This window comes from Lissotriton vulgaris, chromosome 5, assembly GCF_964263255.1.
Source record: "Lissotriton vulgaris chromosome 5, aLisVul1.2, whole genome shotgun sequence".
Taxonomy (NCBI): Eukaryota; Metazoa; Chordata; class Amphibia; order Caudata; family Salamandridae; genus Lissotriton; species Lissotriton vulgaris.
Genome location: NC_141693.1, coordinates 204867590 through 204885656, shown reverse-complemented (window position 1 = coordinate 204885656; position 18067 = coordinate 204867590). Strand labels below are relative to the sequence as shown.

At 44.6% G+C, this 18067-nt stretch overlaps 1 protein-coding gene across 2 annotated transcripts in view; it reads left to right on the top strand.

Moving 5' to 3' along the window:
- Positions 1-18067, top strand: part of RABL6 (RAB, member RAS oncogene family like 6) — a 385105-nt gene that overhangs the window by 254810 nt on the left and 112228 nt on the right. For both annotated transcript variants that reach the window (XM_086921172.1, XM_086921173.1), the window contains exons 9-10: positions 5446-5804; positions 6908-7058. In XM_086921172.1, the coding sequence (XP_086777298.1) occupies positions 5446-5804; positions 6908-7058 (510 nt within the window). The remainder of the gene's footprint in view (positions 1-5445; positions 5805-6907; positions 7059-18067) is intronic.

The following is an 18067-nucleotide window of genomic DNA, read 5'->3' as shown; positions in this document are numbered from 1 at the left end:
TAGTTCGAGCTGGAAGCCATTTTATTATCATAACACTCCTTTTAGAGCTGTATAGTCAGGTGAGACAGAAACGGGGTTCTAGTTGCGAGACTCATGTCTTCAAAATTGCATACATGACATTTCGTTCTAGTCCTCCTGGTGTTCGGTTCGTCTTACTCGGTGCAGTGATTGGACCACGGAGGCGAATTTCCGGTGCCTGCAGTCGGAAGTGACTTTCGAGCGGAGCCGGTGCAGAGAGGGATAGCATTTGCCGCACAATAGACTAATCGACTGTTTGCAGGAACCGCAGCAGCAAGGCCTTCCCAGCGCCGGTCAGCAAGCCTTCATGTCCAGACAACCCTCTGCTATTTTTCGACTTAGAGATCGGCGGGGAGTCGGGTTAGGCAATGTTCAGCCACAGAGAGTGGAGAAGTGTGGCTCAATGCTTAGAGCGGCAGACCTTGATGCAGAACGCTGGCCAGGGAACAGGGTTCGATTCCCGCCTCTGCGGGTTTCGGGCTTAAATTCCTCTGACCGGATATTCTCGCCTCAGTGCCGATTCTAAGCATGGGTCCCACGCTGCAACTCTGGGCAATAGCTTGCTTAGTCTCCACAAAGGCCCCCTGATACACAAGGGATGCCTGGTTTCACCATGGGATGCCCAGGAATGGACACCCCGCAAGGAAAAGCCAGGAAGGGTTCCCTTGTGGTAGGAGTACAAGCGCCGGGATGCCTCCGGGTCACTGTTCGCGCTATACAAATACGCCACATTTATACATTTACATTTACACAGAGCGGGAGGTGGACACGCGTTTACACATTTTACGTTGGAAAGCTGGGATAATAAACGTAATGTGGCAAATATTTGTTTTTTGGTAGCGTATAATCACGCTATGTACGGCACATTTCCTCCGTACGGGGGCTTTTGTAGTGCATACTTCCCTGCTCCATCTCTCACGGCCCTGCGGCGACTCGAGCTACACCCGACCGTTGACTAACTATGGCGATGGGTGAAGCGCTGTGAAAGAAGGTAATTCGAGACACACACCTGTGCTCAAAGTGCTATCCATATGCAACACGGGTGCGGCGCTGTTGCTCGTTTACAGTAAACCGTAGTGTGCTTAGAATAGACTTTCACTTTTATAGTGATGACGAAAGAGTTAACCCTGTGACCTCACACCAGTATTGTATATCTTTACTGTTCATTGCAGTCTGATATAGGCCACGATCCTAGGTGGTGTAGTAGTCCCACAGTAGTGAGACACAGCCATTCATTTCACTGACAGTGATGTTGCTTCTTCATCTCCTTCAGTTGGTCGGATTGCTCCCCTGCCCTCTGGCTGTGCTTGCTCCCCTGCCCTCTGGCTGTGCTTGCTCCCCTGCCCCCTGGCTGTGCTTGCTCCCCTGCCCCCTGGCTGTGCTTGCTCCCCTGCCCCCTGGCTGTGCTTGCTCCCCTGCCCCCTGGCTGTGCTTGCTCCCCTGCCCCCTGGCTGTGCTTGCTCCCCTGCCCCCTGGCTGTGCTTGCTCCCCTGCCCCCTGGCTGTGCTTGCTTCCCTGCCCCCTCGCTGTGCTTGCTCTCCTGTGTGTGTGGCGGTGTGTGTGTGGCTCTGGGTGTGTGTGTGTGTGTGTGGCTCTGGGTGTGTGTGTGTGTGGCTCTGGGTGGGTGTGTGTGTGTGTGGCTCTGGGTGGGTGTGTGTGTGTGTGGCTCTGGGTGGGTGTGTGTGTGTGGCTCTGGGTGGGTGGGTGTGTGTGTGTGGCTCTGGGTGGGTGTGTGTGTGGCTCTGGGTGGGTGGGTGTGTGTGTGGCTCTGGGTGGGTGTGTGTGGCTCTGGGTGGGTGTGTGTGGCTCTGGGTGGGTGTGTGTGTGGCTCTGTGTGTGTGTGTGTGTGGCTCTGGGTGTGTGTGTGTGTGTGTGGCTCTGGGTATGTGTGTGTGTGTGGCTCTGGGTATGTGTGTGTGTGTGGCTCTGGGTGTGTGTGTGTGTGGCTCTGGGTGTGAGTGTGTGGCTCTGGGTGTGTTTGTGTGGGGCTCTGTGTGTGTGTGGGGCTCTGTGTGTGTGTGTGTGTGTGGGGGGCTCTGTGTGTGTGTGTGTGTGTTTGTGTGTGTGTGTGTGGGGCAGTAAATGCAATCGGTCTTGAATTCGCAAGCGATTAAGCTATTGGCATTGTAAATACCAATGCCATTTATTTATGATAAAAAAAAGTAATGAGCAATGCCAATGGCTCTAACTTTAATAATGCCGAGACCATTGCATTGTAAATGCTTGTTTAAGTTTAGCCACGTTTCACAGCATCAGGATGCCATGCAGCAGGACTCAAATCCATAGACCAAGCTAATAGGTCCCAAGGTTGAGCTCTATTGAATTTCAACTGCTTATTTAATTTACTGCTCCGAAGTGGGTATCCTCCATCTTACATGTAAATACAAAACAAAATAACAGCTAAATCATTTCTACGTTCAATAACGTCCATGTTTTACTTGTGTGATAGTAACATTTTCTCCTACGCCAATCTATTTAGTCTTGGTAAATGTTTAAAATTGCCAGGTTTTCGGGGGGAGGAGCTACGCCGTGAACCAAGATGGCCGCATAAGCTCCCGGCTCCGCCGACCTCCGCCGGCGGCTCGTCTATCCTGTCGTTTATCCTCTACCCACGCCCTGTGCCTGGATGTATGAAGGTTGCCTGATGCCACCAGTGCTTTCCCGGATCTCCTACCTTATTCTGCGACGAAGTTATGTTGTGTCCCATTCTTGGCCTACTCCCAGGCTGCCGCCGGGACCTCGATTTTTGAAACACCCGGAGGGACCTGATCAACATCGGCTGTGGGACCGCGATTGTGGCCAGTCTTCCAGGTTTGAATAATTCTTTCCGCTTGTGACTCTTGTCCTCGCTGATGGATGGTGCCGGAGAAGAGACACTGTGACGTGCTGCGATCCTCCTGCACCGTGGCTGTGGGTTGTGTGCCTGACCCTCGTTTCCCGGTCCGGGGGCTGACGGGCTGCACCCACGGCCGGTGTTTGTGCTGAGTGTGCCAGTTCGGGGCGCCCTTGTTGTTGCGGTCGCCAAATGTGTGCCCGGAGTCCGGCGATGTGGGCTGGAGATTGTGTCCCCCTCCGTCCTCTGGACCCCGGGATGGAGGGGATGGATGGCACACACTCATTGAGATCCGTAATGGCGGCGATTGGGGCGCTCCGCTCGCAATTCACCGGCGCATGTGTCTCCCTGGCGGTGAAACTGGATAATGCCTGCTCGCGACCGGCCACTGACGCTGTAGCGCCTGCACAGAAGTCTGCGGTCCAGTCGAACGATTTGACCTACCATCTTCGGGAGCCCGAGCGGTAGCCCGACTTTGCTCCTTTGAGAGTCGGCCTCACTTTTCCTTCATCTGCTGCACTACATGGTCTTCCCTCTGAGCCTCCTATCCGATGGTGTATCGTCACTGGATGTCATGTTCTTCATTGCCGAGTCTCAGTGTCCCGTCGAAGGGGATAGTCATTTTCCTTTGTCCTGGCCCGTTTGCATAACGGATGCCGCCATTTTGTGATCGGTCTTTGCTTCACCTTCACTGCCTTGGACTACCATGGACGCTTTGACTGCCTCTGGTCGGATGTGGCCTGGTCGGGATGTGCTTCGGAACGGATTCGCTCTGGTCAGGGTTGACTTTGACTTTTAGGTTTTCTTGTTCCTTGCCACTGCTTTGGACCATCTGAGACGCTCCCTTTGTTTGCAACTGATATGACTTTGGCGATGAATCTCCTCGTGAGGCTTGCAGGGTTGACTTCTATTTCCCTGGGGTTGCTCCGTTTACTTTTGCCGGGACTGCACCGAATACCTCACCGGGCCGGGGGTAGGATGGGGGGGGAGGGTTTTCCTGGTGACTATCCTCCCCGTGATAATGCTGACCGTTTTGCTTTGCTTGATGATGATTGTGCTATGGGGGGTGTCACCGCCGGCGGGGGGTACCAGGTGTCTGGGGGCCTGTTTGTTTTTCTCCTCCTCCACTTCTTCTTATATTTTCCCTTCGGTGGGGCAGTTCCGGGGCGACAGGCACGCTGTTAGTGGGTTAGGCCGTAGCCATTACATTGGTGCAGGGTGGCGGGTGCGGGGGGGGGGGGGGATTTTGTTATTTTAGTTTGTTTTGTTCTATGGTCCCTATCGCTCTTTTCCGTCTTTGGGAGGGTTCTTTCCTCTTTGTAGGGTTGGCTGTCTCTTGGTCTTGCACCTTTCTTTTCTTTTTCGGCTTCTCGACAAGCCTCTGTTTTTCTGTTCTTGGGGGGGTAGGCTCTCTGGGGTGATTTTTAGAAATGTGGATTATTGTACTGTGGTTTATTATCCAGTATTATCGCCGTGGCTGCTCAGATTGCATAGTCGCTTTAGTCATAGCCTATCTCCGACTGTCATTGGGGTAAGTCCCAATCGTCTCCTTTGTGCTTCTATCTTGTAAGGTGTGATGTCCTTGTTGTTGCAGCCCCTACTCTTTTTTCTAAAATTAAAAAATGAAAACCTCATATCCTGTTTGCGAGCCCCACAACCACATCTGGTGTACTTTGATATATCCTGTTTACTGATTGGCTCCAGTTTCTCCTGTTTTCATTGATTGTCTTTGCGGCTGGCCATGATGGTTGTGGGCCTGCGCATGTATCTCCTTCTTTTTTGAATAAAGGTTTTCAAAAAAAAAAAAAGAAAAATTGCCAGGTTTTCAATCCACTTGGTTGCACTCGAAGAGATTAATTTAATGAGTGTTACTTAGTTGTGTAGAAGAAGCTTTGATCATTTCCAGTATAGAAAGCTTGATGCAGAACACTTTTCTTAAACCTTACTAAGCCCATAGACGTGCAGCACTGTGCCAGTGGTATGTATTTAACAATTCACGCTGCTCCATCAGCAGAGACAGCCTCGGGTTGAGATGTGGGAACCATCATTGATTGAAAGCAACGGGAAAGTATAACGTACACGCACAATGTATATTAATTGATTCCTTATGTTTGATTTTCTCTGCCCAGTCAATGTACCAACCAATCATGACTTCAGTCAATAAGTAAACCTTGGTCTGGACAAGAATCGCACCGGAATTATAAAGCACTCCACAGCCATGCAGTTGCTTAATTGTGTTGTATTAACTGTTGGTAACATAACATATCACATTAATATTTTGCTTAAATGCTTATGGGGCTATAGTCCTGTAATGTGACCACCATGCAACAGGTGAAAGCAAACAATTCATATCAGACATGGCAAGTAATCATGGTATGTTGGTGGCATTTTAAGTGCGTTAAGCTAAAGTAATAAAACCCAGTGTATTTGGAACTCCGAAGTCTTCTCACTTCATATAGGTCAACTAATCAGAGTGATAGCTTATAAATGACTGGAATGCCGTTGTCACTTTTGATTGAACTAGCATGAGTTAACTGCTGTCTTCGAGCTGTGTGCATACTGGAGCATTCATTGTCCAACTTCTATTTCCTTAGTTTCCTCGAAATGATGGAGGTTCGTAATCGAGGGCCTTCCTCACCATCTGCGACCAATGGGCAGAGCTCTCCTGGCTCCCAGTCCCCAGTCATTCCTCCTAGTTCAGCATCCACTGACAGTTCTAGTCCTGGCACACCACTTCAGTTGCCTCAACAAGTCCTCTCTATCGTTCCATCATCTACCTCTTCTCCAACGCCAACCTCTCCTGCACCTATCAATGAGGTCCTTCCGCCACAACTTATGTCTCCGTCGGCAGCTTCTCCACCACCTACCCAAGTTGCAGCGCCTCAGCAAAGGCGCAGTATTATGTCTAGACTGTTTGGATCTTCCGCTCCAGAGGCATCACCCTCCAAAGCAGGTAGGCTGTTCAATAGCCGGTATGCAGAGACAGTGGTGGGGTGGTAATTTAACTTTCTCACATTTTGAATATAGCAAGCCCAGTGAATTGTGGATTTCTATTTAATTATGTACATATCTAAATTGGTATTACCATGTAATGCACAATAGAATATGTACACCCTCTTAACAATGTTCATGGCATTATTATTTGTTTTCCATTTAAAAAGCAATTCCTAGGAATACATTATTGTGGATTTCCTCAAAAGTAAATTATATTTTCTTTAGGTCTCACTCAGTAAATGTCGACATGATATATTTTTTTACCATGATTAAAAAATATACCATACTTCTACTTTTAAGGAATTAAAAAAATCCCATCAGTAAATATTGTGCCAAACACAAATTGGAGAGTTCAATGCATGAGCCTCATTCATTAACAATACCTTTTCCCCCACCCAGGAACTTATTTTTACCTTTGCAGAAAGTCGGTCCTCTGATACTTGCATGAATTAGGTTTTGGAGAAACTTTCCTCTAAGTTTACACACGTACCCATACCTCTTTTGCAAATAAAATAATAGGTGCCAAGTGGGATAGCAAAACCGCTTAGAAAGGTGTATGAAAACCCACAGTTATTTCTTTATGGAGTTTGTTGCCATTTCAGTCTCCGCAAGATCACACCACCCCTCGGAGACCTTGTGCTGTCACCAAATACCATAAAAGTGTAACTGTATTAAATTCACTATAACTGCAACCTTAATAAGTTTGGTTGACAGCTATATATGTCCAGGTATATAAGTTTAAATTGTGTTAAACAAAAGTGCTTGGATCCAAGCCAATGTAACTATTTGTATATTTCTACATTTCATATCTGAAATCTGCTTCCTATGAAGTACTATTTTTAATTATCTTACAATTATTAACAAAGATACTCCCTAGACCCAAACAAGGTTGGAGGTCAACTTATAATTGCCTACAAACATCTAGTGACTCTTAATGTTACTGAATTGGTTTATGCCATGGCGATTTGTAATTTTTATGAAACTATCTAGAGAAAAATCTTGGTTAAAGTGTTGTGGAGAAGGTGCTTCAATCGAACACACGGTGTCCTTTTATCCATACAGAGGAAGTTATGCCGTCTGACAACACTCCAGTGGTGCAAAGTGTGGAAGACTTTGTTCCTGAAGACAGCCTGGATCGCAGCTTCTTGGAGGACACAACTCCGCAGAAGGACAAGGACAAAGCAGAGAGCCGGCGTCGGCATGACAGTGACAGGTACAGAGCATTAATACATACAAATTGAGAGAAGATTAGGTTATTTCTACCATGCAAAAGCCCTTCATGTGGTATTATGATAGAGGACACTCAGAAGTGCTGGTGCAGTACACAGGCAAATTATGAGGTTACACAGACCGGCTACTGAGAGGTGAAGCCTATGTGTGTGAAGCACCTCCATTCTTCACTAGATCAGTTAACAGTGGAGTGCTTTACAGAGGTGAGTGTATATTAGTGGGGATGTAGCGGGGCTGTAGGATAGGCATTACAATTTGGAGCTGGCTAAATAGTGACAATTTAGATAGAATAAGTAGGCTGTTGAGATGTTGAGGGTGTTGCACAAAGGTGAGAGGGAGGTAGATGAGTGTGCTGCATAAGGGCAGATTAGAGATCTGTGACGTTGGTACTGGTAAGGGACAGGATTGTGACAACAGTGGGTCGGATGGTTCACAAATAAAGTATATTCCACGATATGGGTACTTGTAGTAGATCGCTGATGAGTTGAGTCTGACAAAGACAGTGTGTCATAGGGGCAGCCAGGCAATTTTCGTAGATGGCAGACCCACAGCAGGGAATTCAAGCTGGTATTATGTTATTGATGGAAGTGTCTTGATACATTTCTAGTGCACATCAGTCTGGAAGGTGTAGGGAAAAGTGAATTTCACAGAACGGTAAAGATAGGCTCTAAGGTATTTATTCTGGATGATGGTATTATCGAGCAGATTGGTTATACCAGATGTGAGTGGAGCTTAGCCAGTTATTAGTGGATTCGAGAGATTATGGGAGGGCATGGAGAGTAGAATTGTTAGTAAACCAAACACGCTCTTAAATCGGATACATTTGAATACTTGGAGCCCATGGTAAACCTGCGGGGTGGTAGAGATCTGCTTCTTCTAACTAACTAGTAGCATCGATTAGCAAGCACATTGGGGACGTTTAGGTAGTGTCTGCTCCGCTACCATGATTCAGCCTGGGCCAGTGAACTGTCATGATAACATCCACTTTATGAGGGTAGGTTTGGAAGAGAAACATTTTTACATGGAAACTTAAGGTGGATTGAACATCAACCTGTGAGATGGGAGAAACTTTATTATCCAGCAGGAATCCCAGGATGTATACCTCACATTAGTTTTGGTCATAGAACGAAGTTAACAGTAGTTTTGGTTCCCTCAGATGATCATTTCAGGTTTGGGTGTGATAAAGTCTAATTAATGTTCATCTAGTGGTGTTCCTTTTGTAGGCAAACACAATGTCAAGAATAGGGCTAAAGAATCTAAGAATTGCACTTGTATCAAAGCTAAATTAGGGTTTGTAGTGCTCTGAATGCATCTAGAAGAAGAGTCCAAAGAAATAGTTTTGGGAAGTTAGACGTTGAAGTTAAAGATTCCAGACGAAAACAAGGAGTACGGACTCTAGAAAGGCTACATTGTTGCTTTGAAAATGAAATACGGATGAGATGCCAACAGACAATAAGAGACCCTTGTTCGCATCGAGCCGCAAGACGAATGTTTGACTAAATTGAATAACATGGAAAACTTTAACAATGCCTGCTCACTAACCTTATCTTCCACAGTACATTGCAAGGAATACTGGAATAAAACTAATATCAATTTGGTGCCCCATGCAGAGCAAGGGGTCCCACAAAACAAAGCAGGACCAATATAGCTTTGAGACTGGGGGGTAAGATCGATAAGCTTATTGTAGATCTGGCAGAAATAGAGAGATGTCACATCGATGAAATAACATCCGGTAAAGATAGTGGGGAGACTATCAGAAATATGGCCCGGGTCAAGGGTGACGTTTTAAAAATAATCACTCAGAAAGAGATATGTGAATATCAGTCACAAAGAGCAAGGAGGTATGAGACTGGTGAGCAGGCCGGTAGAGCATTAGCACTCCGTATCAGACAAGAATCGAATCGAAATAAAATTGGCAAGATTAAATATAATGGGAGAGAATATACTGACCCAAAATCTATAATACATGTGTTTCAGAAATTCTATCAAAAACTTTATGATCAGGAGCCAGGAGTGATACCACTCATGCGAGACCAGTTTCTTATAACACCAAGGGTGGAGGAGGGAGATAGAGCTCGTTTGGAACTGGATATAACAACCGAGGAGATAAAAAATGCTCTAAGTGAAATGGCATTGGGTAAAGCGGCGGGTCCAGATGGGATCCCAATTGAGGTTTATAGGGCTGTGAGTGATGAAATTCTTCCCATGCTCGAAGATCTTTTTAACAGAGTTATCTGCTCAGGTATTATTCCGGATACGTGGAAACAGACTAATACTGTGATATTTCACAAAAAGGGAAAGCCAGAGGAGAATCCCGGCTCATACCGGCCGATATCATTAATAAACACAGATGCGAAATTATATTCTAAAATATGGGCTAAGAGACTAGGAGGGATTATAGGTCAACTTGTTTCACCCTGGCAGCATGGGTTTGTCCCAGGGCGAGGTACTACAGAACATACAGCTAGGGCTATATCACTATTTGATGCTGTCACCGCTACAGGGGGAGACATGGCTATGATTTTATTGGATGCCGAGAAGGCGTTTGACCGTGTGGTTTGGGACTTCATGTGGGAGGTGTTGGACAAAAGGGGTTTTGGAGAAAAATGCAGGAAAGGTATTAAGGCAATGTATATGGACCCAGTTGCCAGAATCACTACAATGGGGCTTCAATCGGAGGAGGTAGTGATCAGAAGAGGCACACTTCAGGGGTGTCCGTGTTCTCCTATACTTTTTTCATTGTATATCGACCCGTTAATTAGGATGATTCTTGCTTCAGATAAAATACCCCCTGTTATATCTCATGGACATACCACTAAATTATTGGCGTATGCGGACGACCTGGCAATTGTTACAGATAATCCGAATATGGCAATACAGGAACTAACTAATTTGGCTCAGCAGTTTGGGACCTATTCAGGTTATAAACTCAACACGGAGAAAACTATAATAATTTGTACAAAGAACATTCAGAAAAGGGATCAAAGATATGTCGACTCTGCAGTCTATTTAGGAGTAAAAATCAATGCTGATGTGGGTAAAATCATTCAGGAAAATTATTTGCCGTTACTAGCGTCAATGGATAAGGATCTGAGAAGAATTGATGTACTACATCTATCTTTGATCGGTCGAGTGAATGTTCTTAAAATGACAATGTTCCCAAAATTGTTGTATTTATTCCGCGCTATTCCTTTATTAATTAATGAAGAGCTGATGAAAAAAATGGAAGCCGTGTTTTCCCAGTTCCTATGGCAATATGGTAAAGTGAGAAGATCGCTAGCTAGACTCTCAATACCATTAGAGGGAGGAGGTCTATCTGCTCCTAACCTAAGACTATATCATTGGGTTTGTTTATTGTTGCATATGAAATATTTATTGTGTCATGATACTCCTGCGCTGTCGCCTGGTATTCTCAGAATGCCCACAATATACAAATTATTAATTGGTGAAAAAGCTATGGGGATTTTAACTCGTGAAATTAACGTGTGGTATTATAAGAGGAGTAAAAGCAAAGTGATGTTAAGTGTTTGGGGTGTATGGAAGTTGACGCTGAAATTTCTCAAGATTCCTAAGATCAATGGCAATATAGACCTTTGGAACTCAAGCCCATTTCTACATCTTGGACAGAACAGGAATAGCGCCCTTTGGAAGAGTTTGGGTATCCGATGCTTGGGTGATGTTATGTGCAAGGACGACTTGTTAGGGTTTGAGGCCCTGCAACAAAGATATGGTATCCCTATGAATCACTGGATGTTGTATAAACAGTTAGAACAAACAGTGAAATCTCTAAGACCTAGGATTTCTATTCAGGAGCTAAACCCGATTGTTCAATATATAAGGAATGGGGGCAGAAAGATCAAAATAGGATATGGTCACCTTTTACAGGGCATGGAAGAGGATGTTGTGCAAATAGAAAACGCCTGGGCTCTTAGAATAGGTGATCCAAATGTTGACTTGGACTATGCCCTGGCATTAAATAAGAAAGTATTAAGAGCAACCAACTTAAAAGCACAACATTACAAGATGATCTTTAATCTCTATTATACCTCCGCGAAGTTGTTTCAATGGGGTAAAAGGGATACAGACAGATGTCCAAGATGTAACCAAGGTCCGGCAGATCTAACTCATATGTTTTATTCTTGCCAAAATCTTAAACCTGTTTTAACTGAAATGGAGAAGTTTTTATCGGGGCTGCTAGAGTGCCAAATCTCTCTATCCCCAACTACTGTTTTAATCGGCAGGGATGAAAATCTTAAAGTTGCTCATGAAGCCGAAGCTTTTATTTTTCTGTGTGTCGCAGTTTTAAGAATTCTAATGGCGGCGGCCTGGAAAGATCCGGTTGCCCCCTCATTTCAGATGTGGCTAACTAGACTGCTTGGGATCCATAACATCGAGGAGTGTTTATATAATTTTAAGGGCAAAAAGAAGAAAGAGTATGGTAAAAAAAATGTGGGCCCCTCTTAGTAACTGGAGGAAAATAAGATGATGAAATTGAAGAGTCTCTGTCCTATGTAACGCACGTAAAGATAATGTCTCATTGTTTGTATTATAATCTCAAATGTATTCTCCTTTAAGCTGATCGATTTAAGCCGCATAAGAAGTATTTATTTCTGTATATGTGTTTCCTTTTAATCTTATGTCTGTATTCTGCTATGATATTTTTATCCAGCTGATATCTCAATTGTATGTATGATTTCTGTCTTTAATTTTGGTATTCTGATCCATCTCAATAAAAAAAAAAAAAAAAGACTGGGGGGCACCTGGATTTCTTCCCCCGGTGCATGCATGATGAGATGTCCCTGGATGGACAAGGTAGTGATTTGCCTACAGTTGTGGTGTTAGCATGGTTCAGAGAGGTTTTCTTAAAAGAGGGGACCTAATGGTTGGCCTGGGAATCTACAGCATAGAGGTTAAGATATTTGTAATAAGTAGCCTGGGTACCAGATCCTGTAGCAAGCCAACAGGATGGGTTATGTGAACCCACAGCATAGTTTTATACAGTAAAGCATAATAAAGACAGTGACTTTTTTCCAAGTTATCCTTGTGCTCCTATTCACACCAATTGTAATGATAACAATATCAAACATTCAGTCATGTGAAGAAAAAAAGTACAAATTAGCACCTCCCTACATTACAAAGCTTCTAAGAGCACTCTTAACATGCAATTGTAGTAACAAATCAATACGTCCTAAACTTCCTACCCCTCCCATCCCATAACCCATATCCAGTGAGGCCCAGTTCTCTCTTTTTGTGGTATGTGTAGGAACCGCCACCAGACTTATGCAAATGTAGCATGACCAGGGTCCATCCTTGGAGGGGGCTCATGAGTGGTATGTGTCCCAAACTGCAGACCCATCAGGCTTCAGTATATTACCAGGCTGTATAAATATCACGGCTTTGGGTTTTGAAAAGAATGATATGAGAATGCGCTTATATGATAGGGGAAGGACGAGCTTGTGGGAGGGCCTTTACTGATCTATTTCTAGATGTGAGGGTAAGGGAAGTGTTCAGAGCAGAGCCTTTCTATTGACTATAGTTTCATGGATTGTTTGGAAACTTGAAATTGAAGAATGAGGATAGCTGCACACATATGGCAAGTATAAGGATTGTTTATTTATTAGAGGCCTAAGCATTTCATTCAGAAATGCTGCTCTTTTGTGCTGCATTTCTAATCGAAATGTTTAGGTCTTCAATATTCAATAACATTAAGAATCTTCCTTGCAAATAATAGAAAGGAGGTTGAGTAGTGATCCAGCAGAAAAGTTCAAACCCTTGCCTAATGAGACAAAATCGTATTAGGAGAGACCCTCTAGTATGCTATTGCACTAATTTAGTTGGCAGAGTACTGGAAAGTTGATCTTTGCTTTGACTGTATGGAATGAGTGAGTGCTCCTTAGTATATTCAAAATGTTGTAACTGAGTTGAATGGGTATGCTGACATGGAAAGTTCCAAGTGCACCAAGTAGTTGAAGAACCATAAGAGATCTAGAAAAAGTAGCAAAAGTCAGGGAATTAGGAAGTAAACGGAAAGGTTTGGGATGTGTTAGGAGCAGATAAAGATGGGCGTACAGAAGATACGTATTATCAATTCAGCACAAAACATTGTAAAACTAGCCAGCGTTGAATAGCAGGATAAAAGGTAAAGATTTGACATTAAAGGAGGGAAGGGAATTGAAAATGAGAAACGCTGTAGAATCCTTCTGCATACAAGGCTAACCAAATAATATTCAAAGGGAGGTGGTGTAAAGAGAAAAAAAGCAGTGTTCAATAGTCAGCTATTAGGGACACCAAAATGTGAGTAAAATATTTCGATTCTGAGTTCTACAGCAAAAGAGAGGGGAGGAGGTAAAAAGGTATGAAGAGAATCATTTTTGCTCTGCTAATGATCCCTAGACTGTAGAGGCAAGTAGACTGATCAGCAGTGTAAAAGACAGCCGAAAGTGCAGCTAGCATAAGGATAGAATGGATAGATCTTAGCAATGGCTGAGTGACCTCTCCTGTTTATTGTTTTTATTTTTTGTAAACAGTTTGTTGATTTTCATAAGAATATAAAACTGATAAACCAAGATACGAGACAATACACCTTAAACTATATTCACACAAAAACAAAGGTTACAGGGACGTTGTAGTTAGAAATTCAGCAGTTCTAGTTATCTCAAGAAACTGACTTGTGCCATAAGGTAGCGCTAACCTGTGTCCCCTCCATGCAGTTTTCTCATCAATAATTATATTGCAAATGTTGCAGTGATATTATCAATGATATCATCGAAGATGTCATGACTGATGTAATATGTGGGGTAATCACTGCAAGGCGAGGACACGAGTCAGTGGCGGTTGGTAATATATGGAATTGGAGCGGTGGAAAAAACATTTTACAAATTGAAAATAGCAGGGCCCGTTTATACATGTGCTGCACCCTATTAAAGAGAGGATGTGGACCATCTGCCAAAAGATAAGCACACCTAAATATTTCTTGGGCCATTGCTGAACGTACATAATGTTTACTACCCTCCTTTAGCAAATCTTAAAAGCATGGCTCTTCTGTTAATGTCTCCTCTTGCTTATCAGCCCCTAATTTATTGCTTATCTTGGCCAATGAAATGATTCGGTTTAATTTGAGTGATGGGAAAATAAATAAATAAATAAAAATATAAGTAAATCCTGTGATGTGGGTAGACAATAATTCGGTGATGCTTGTAGCCCCTGCTGTAGCTTCACAGTAATGTTACATGTGACAGCTGCTTGCTGTTAAATAACCCATACACGGGCAAGCAGAACACACAAAGGAATCCCCATCTTCAGTAAAGCTATACTCTGGCTGCTATCAATTCTGGTGTGCTGCCCTGTGTCTCCTCTTTTTATGCACTTTTGATGCAACAAGTGACCAGCTGATCGTTAAGTAGGCACTTCCGGGAAAACCTAGCATTTACTATTGCGCAAACATAGATTACGATATAATCTTGCAACAGGTAAGCTACACAGAATATACTGGAAACAAATTAAAATGCATTAATGGTATTAACACCATTACGGGAATTTCTTCCCAGGATAGTGTCTCAAAATAAACCCATAGACCTACAGAGCAAATACCAACACTGATTGACAGCAACAAGACAAAGATGCATCTGTATCCAACGGTGCACTCTCCTATAAAATTAGGGAATCTACTTCATACAGCGATTTCTCTATCAGTCATACATGCATTTTCACCCCATTGCTAGCAAAACAGCGCCTGTATGTAATAGCCTTGCTGGTGTGTGGGCCTGTTTTCCTGCATGGCGCTATCAGTCGGGATAAGCTGTTACTACTGCACAGAAGCAGATTAATGGAACGTTTTTCAGCCTTTTTAGAGCGCACATTAACAGGTGCAGCCATCAGTCAGGCAATTTGTCTGCCATTCAGAAAAAAGCAGGCCCTGTCACTCTGACACTCTCCACATGGGCACTACCAAGATAAGCAGGAGGTGCCCAGAATCACCTGCATAGCCATTACGGATAATCAGTGGAAAGTGTCAGACCACCGCACTTTTTACCTTGACTTGCGGTGAGACCTTGCAGAAATGAGATGACCATAGTCTCCTGCCCCTTACCTTTACTCGATACACCAAGGTGTACACGAGAGGAAGGTTGGGCTGCGGGGAAAGAAGGCCGATTAATGCCAGGGATGTCTGTGATTAGTATGTAGAAAGATACCTAAAGAAGAAAAGGCAGAAATTACTAATCTACTACAATAGACAAGAACCTGTTGCTTTTTGCCGTCACCATAGGTGTGGTAACTACCTGCAGTGAGGGATTCCGGGGGCAGGATTATAGTGAGTAATTCATTTGGCAAGAGTGGATACTTCCCTTTAGGAAATGGGCTAAAAGATAAAGGAAGAGAGGGAAACGCCCACATATACCAAACCGGTCTTTACAATATGCATAGTCCCATTTCGGTATACCAGGAGAGAAGGGTGTTAACCTTTGTTTGTGTTGGATCAGCCGTGGTAGTATAACAAAATGAAACTCCATACGACCACGTTCCGGCATGGTGCGTTTTACACTCCTTGTGTAGTAAAGGGAAGCACCCAGATAGACTCTCTGGTGTACTTGTAAGCAACAAAACAAAGGTACGCTCCTGCGCAATGCCCCAGGCTGAAATATACCAACACATGCTCCAGTGCGGTGATGCAAAACATACAAGGTAGATGCGTGGAAATGAAAAACAAGCAAAACAAACAAGGTAGATGCTCCTGCGCGGAAATGCAAAATAAGCAAAACAAACATAAGTGCTCCTGTGCGGTAACTATCTGAGTAGCACCTTCATGTGCTCCAGCACAATGTGGAAAAGTGCACTTTCAGCGTACCTAAGCCGCAATACTTTCAAGTTCCTGTGACCTCTTTCCTTGCGGTACAGGAATGGATAAAGCGCTCCTGCGCTCAAATGGACCAAGGTTCACTGCAACCCCGTTACTTGCGGGACAGGAATTGATGCAAGAGCTCCTGCGCTCTAAAGAGTCAAGGTTCCCTGCAGCCATGTTCCTAGCAGTCCAGGAAAGGACGTACCTTTGGCACTCCTGCGCCCTGGGCACTTCGGTGGGGTAGTCGATGTAGTCAATCCTTCCAGGCAAGTTCGAAGGTCTTCACTGCACGGCTACAGCCAAATGTGGTTCCGGTTCAGAACTGGATATGAAGCCGCATCTGTCTGTCTTGTTTTCGTCTGTCAGATTCCTTCTGACAGTGATGAGTTTTTGGATACCGAGGCAGTAGCTTCATTACTCCACATTCATTTCGAATTTTTTTTTTTTTGTCGCTGTTTAGGTTGTCTTATTGATGTGTGACTCTTTGTCACAGTTGAGGTTGTATCAAATGGTCAGCTCAGTGATGGGCCGCGGGTAGCGGTCAGTCAGTTGAGTTTGCAGAATTGTCAGCATGTTTCCTCAGAGAGTCTCGTCTTTGTCTATCTAGTTCCTTCTGATAGTGTTGAGTTTTGGGTGCCTGCCGCGGCGATTATGCCATCAGACAGCGAAAGGATTTTGGTTGCTTGCTGAGGCGATTATGCCATCTGGCAGCTAAAGGGTTTTGGTTGCTTGCCGAAGCGATTATGCCTTCTGGCAGTGGTGAGTTTTGCGTACCTGCCGGCATTTGCCTTCAAGCAGCGATGAGTTTTTGGATGCTGCGTTGCTGTGTCAGTTTCGCACGGTTAGCGCTTCAATGGGTCGCGGGTAGCGGTCAAATGGGTTTGTAGAGATGTCTGCGAGTTTCCTGATCAGTGGGTTTTCCTTTTGATCTAATCCTTCGTAAAATTTCCTGTTGAGTTTGAGGAGATGGTCGTCCAACATCTCAATGCCTAGGTCTCTGTGGAGGTCTGCTGTTCGTGTGAACATAGGTGCACCTGCTGCAATCCGTAAGGCCTTGTTCTGTAGTCTCTGTAGGTCTTCCCGAAGCTGCGGGCGGCAGCCACTCCAAACTGGTGAAGTGTATGTCATTGTTGGTCGAATTATTGCGGTGATTGCTCGCACCTTGCTCTGCATGGGCATTGACTTGGTCTTCAGGAGTGGGTATAATGCAGCCAGTTTGGCTGCTGCTTTCTGGCAGGTCTTCTCTAAGCCGCATCTGGTTCCGCATTCTGGTCTTTTATAGAGCAAGACCCGGAAGTGGAAACCTGACCTGCTTCGTCCCAGCGTGACCCGAAAGTGAAGATTACGGTGCCATCATAGCAGGACCAGCAGGTTTATTTCCTACCACTCATTCACACTTGTGTGCGTCGGGGACAAGGGGAAAAAGGATTTGATGGTGTGTGGGACGCCCTGGGCCGTTATCATGACCGAAAGAAGCCTCCTACAAAGACGTGTGCGGCTGTGTTCAACCCCAAACCACCAAAATCCCTCTGGCATGTTCACTCCAAACTAAGTGGCCACTCCTCACAGTTGCCAATCAGCAACTGCCCGCCCTGCCCCCACACTCGAATGTATGATTGCACATAGCAATCTATTGCAACGCGTGCTTTTACCACGCGTCCAAAACATCACAAAGACATTCACACCGACATTTTTTAACAACGCATGGCGTTTCAACGCCAATGCGGTGTTTCCTATTGCCAAGAAGAATACATTGCAGTGCCAAGAAGAATACATCGCAGACTGTAACCGCGCACGCCATTACACCACAGTGTCAGATGTTTTTGGAAAAATCCGTGATCCCACCTCTATCCCCCGACACCCCCCCACCGTTCCCACAACGCCAATTTTTTTCTATTGTGTTTGTGGTTTTTTTTGCGACAATAAATGTTAAAAGTGTAAATCCTAAATTAGCTAAATGTTTACCTTCGCATTCCTAAAAAGTTACGGGGGGTACAATAAAATATGAATATGCGCACATCATTCAGATGCATGCTTGGGCCAGCATGTGTGGCTGCAGACTGGAATGGGCATGTATTCACTTAGCAGGAAGACAATGGATCCAAGTCGCTTTTAGCACTGCGCTTTTAACACTACTGTTTATTTCACTTCTG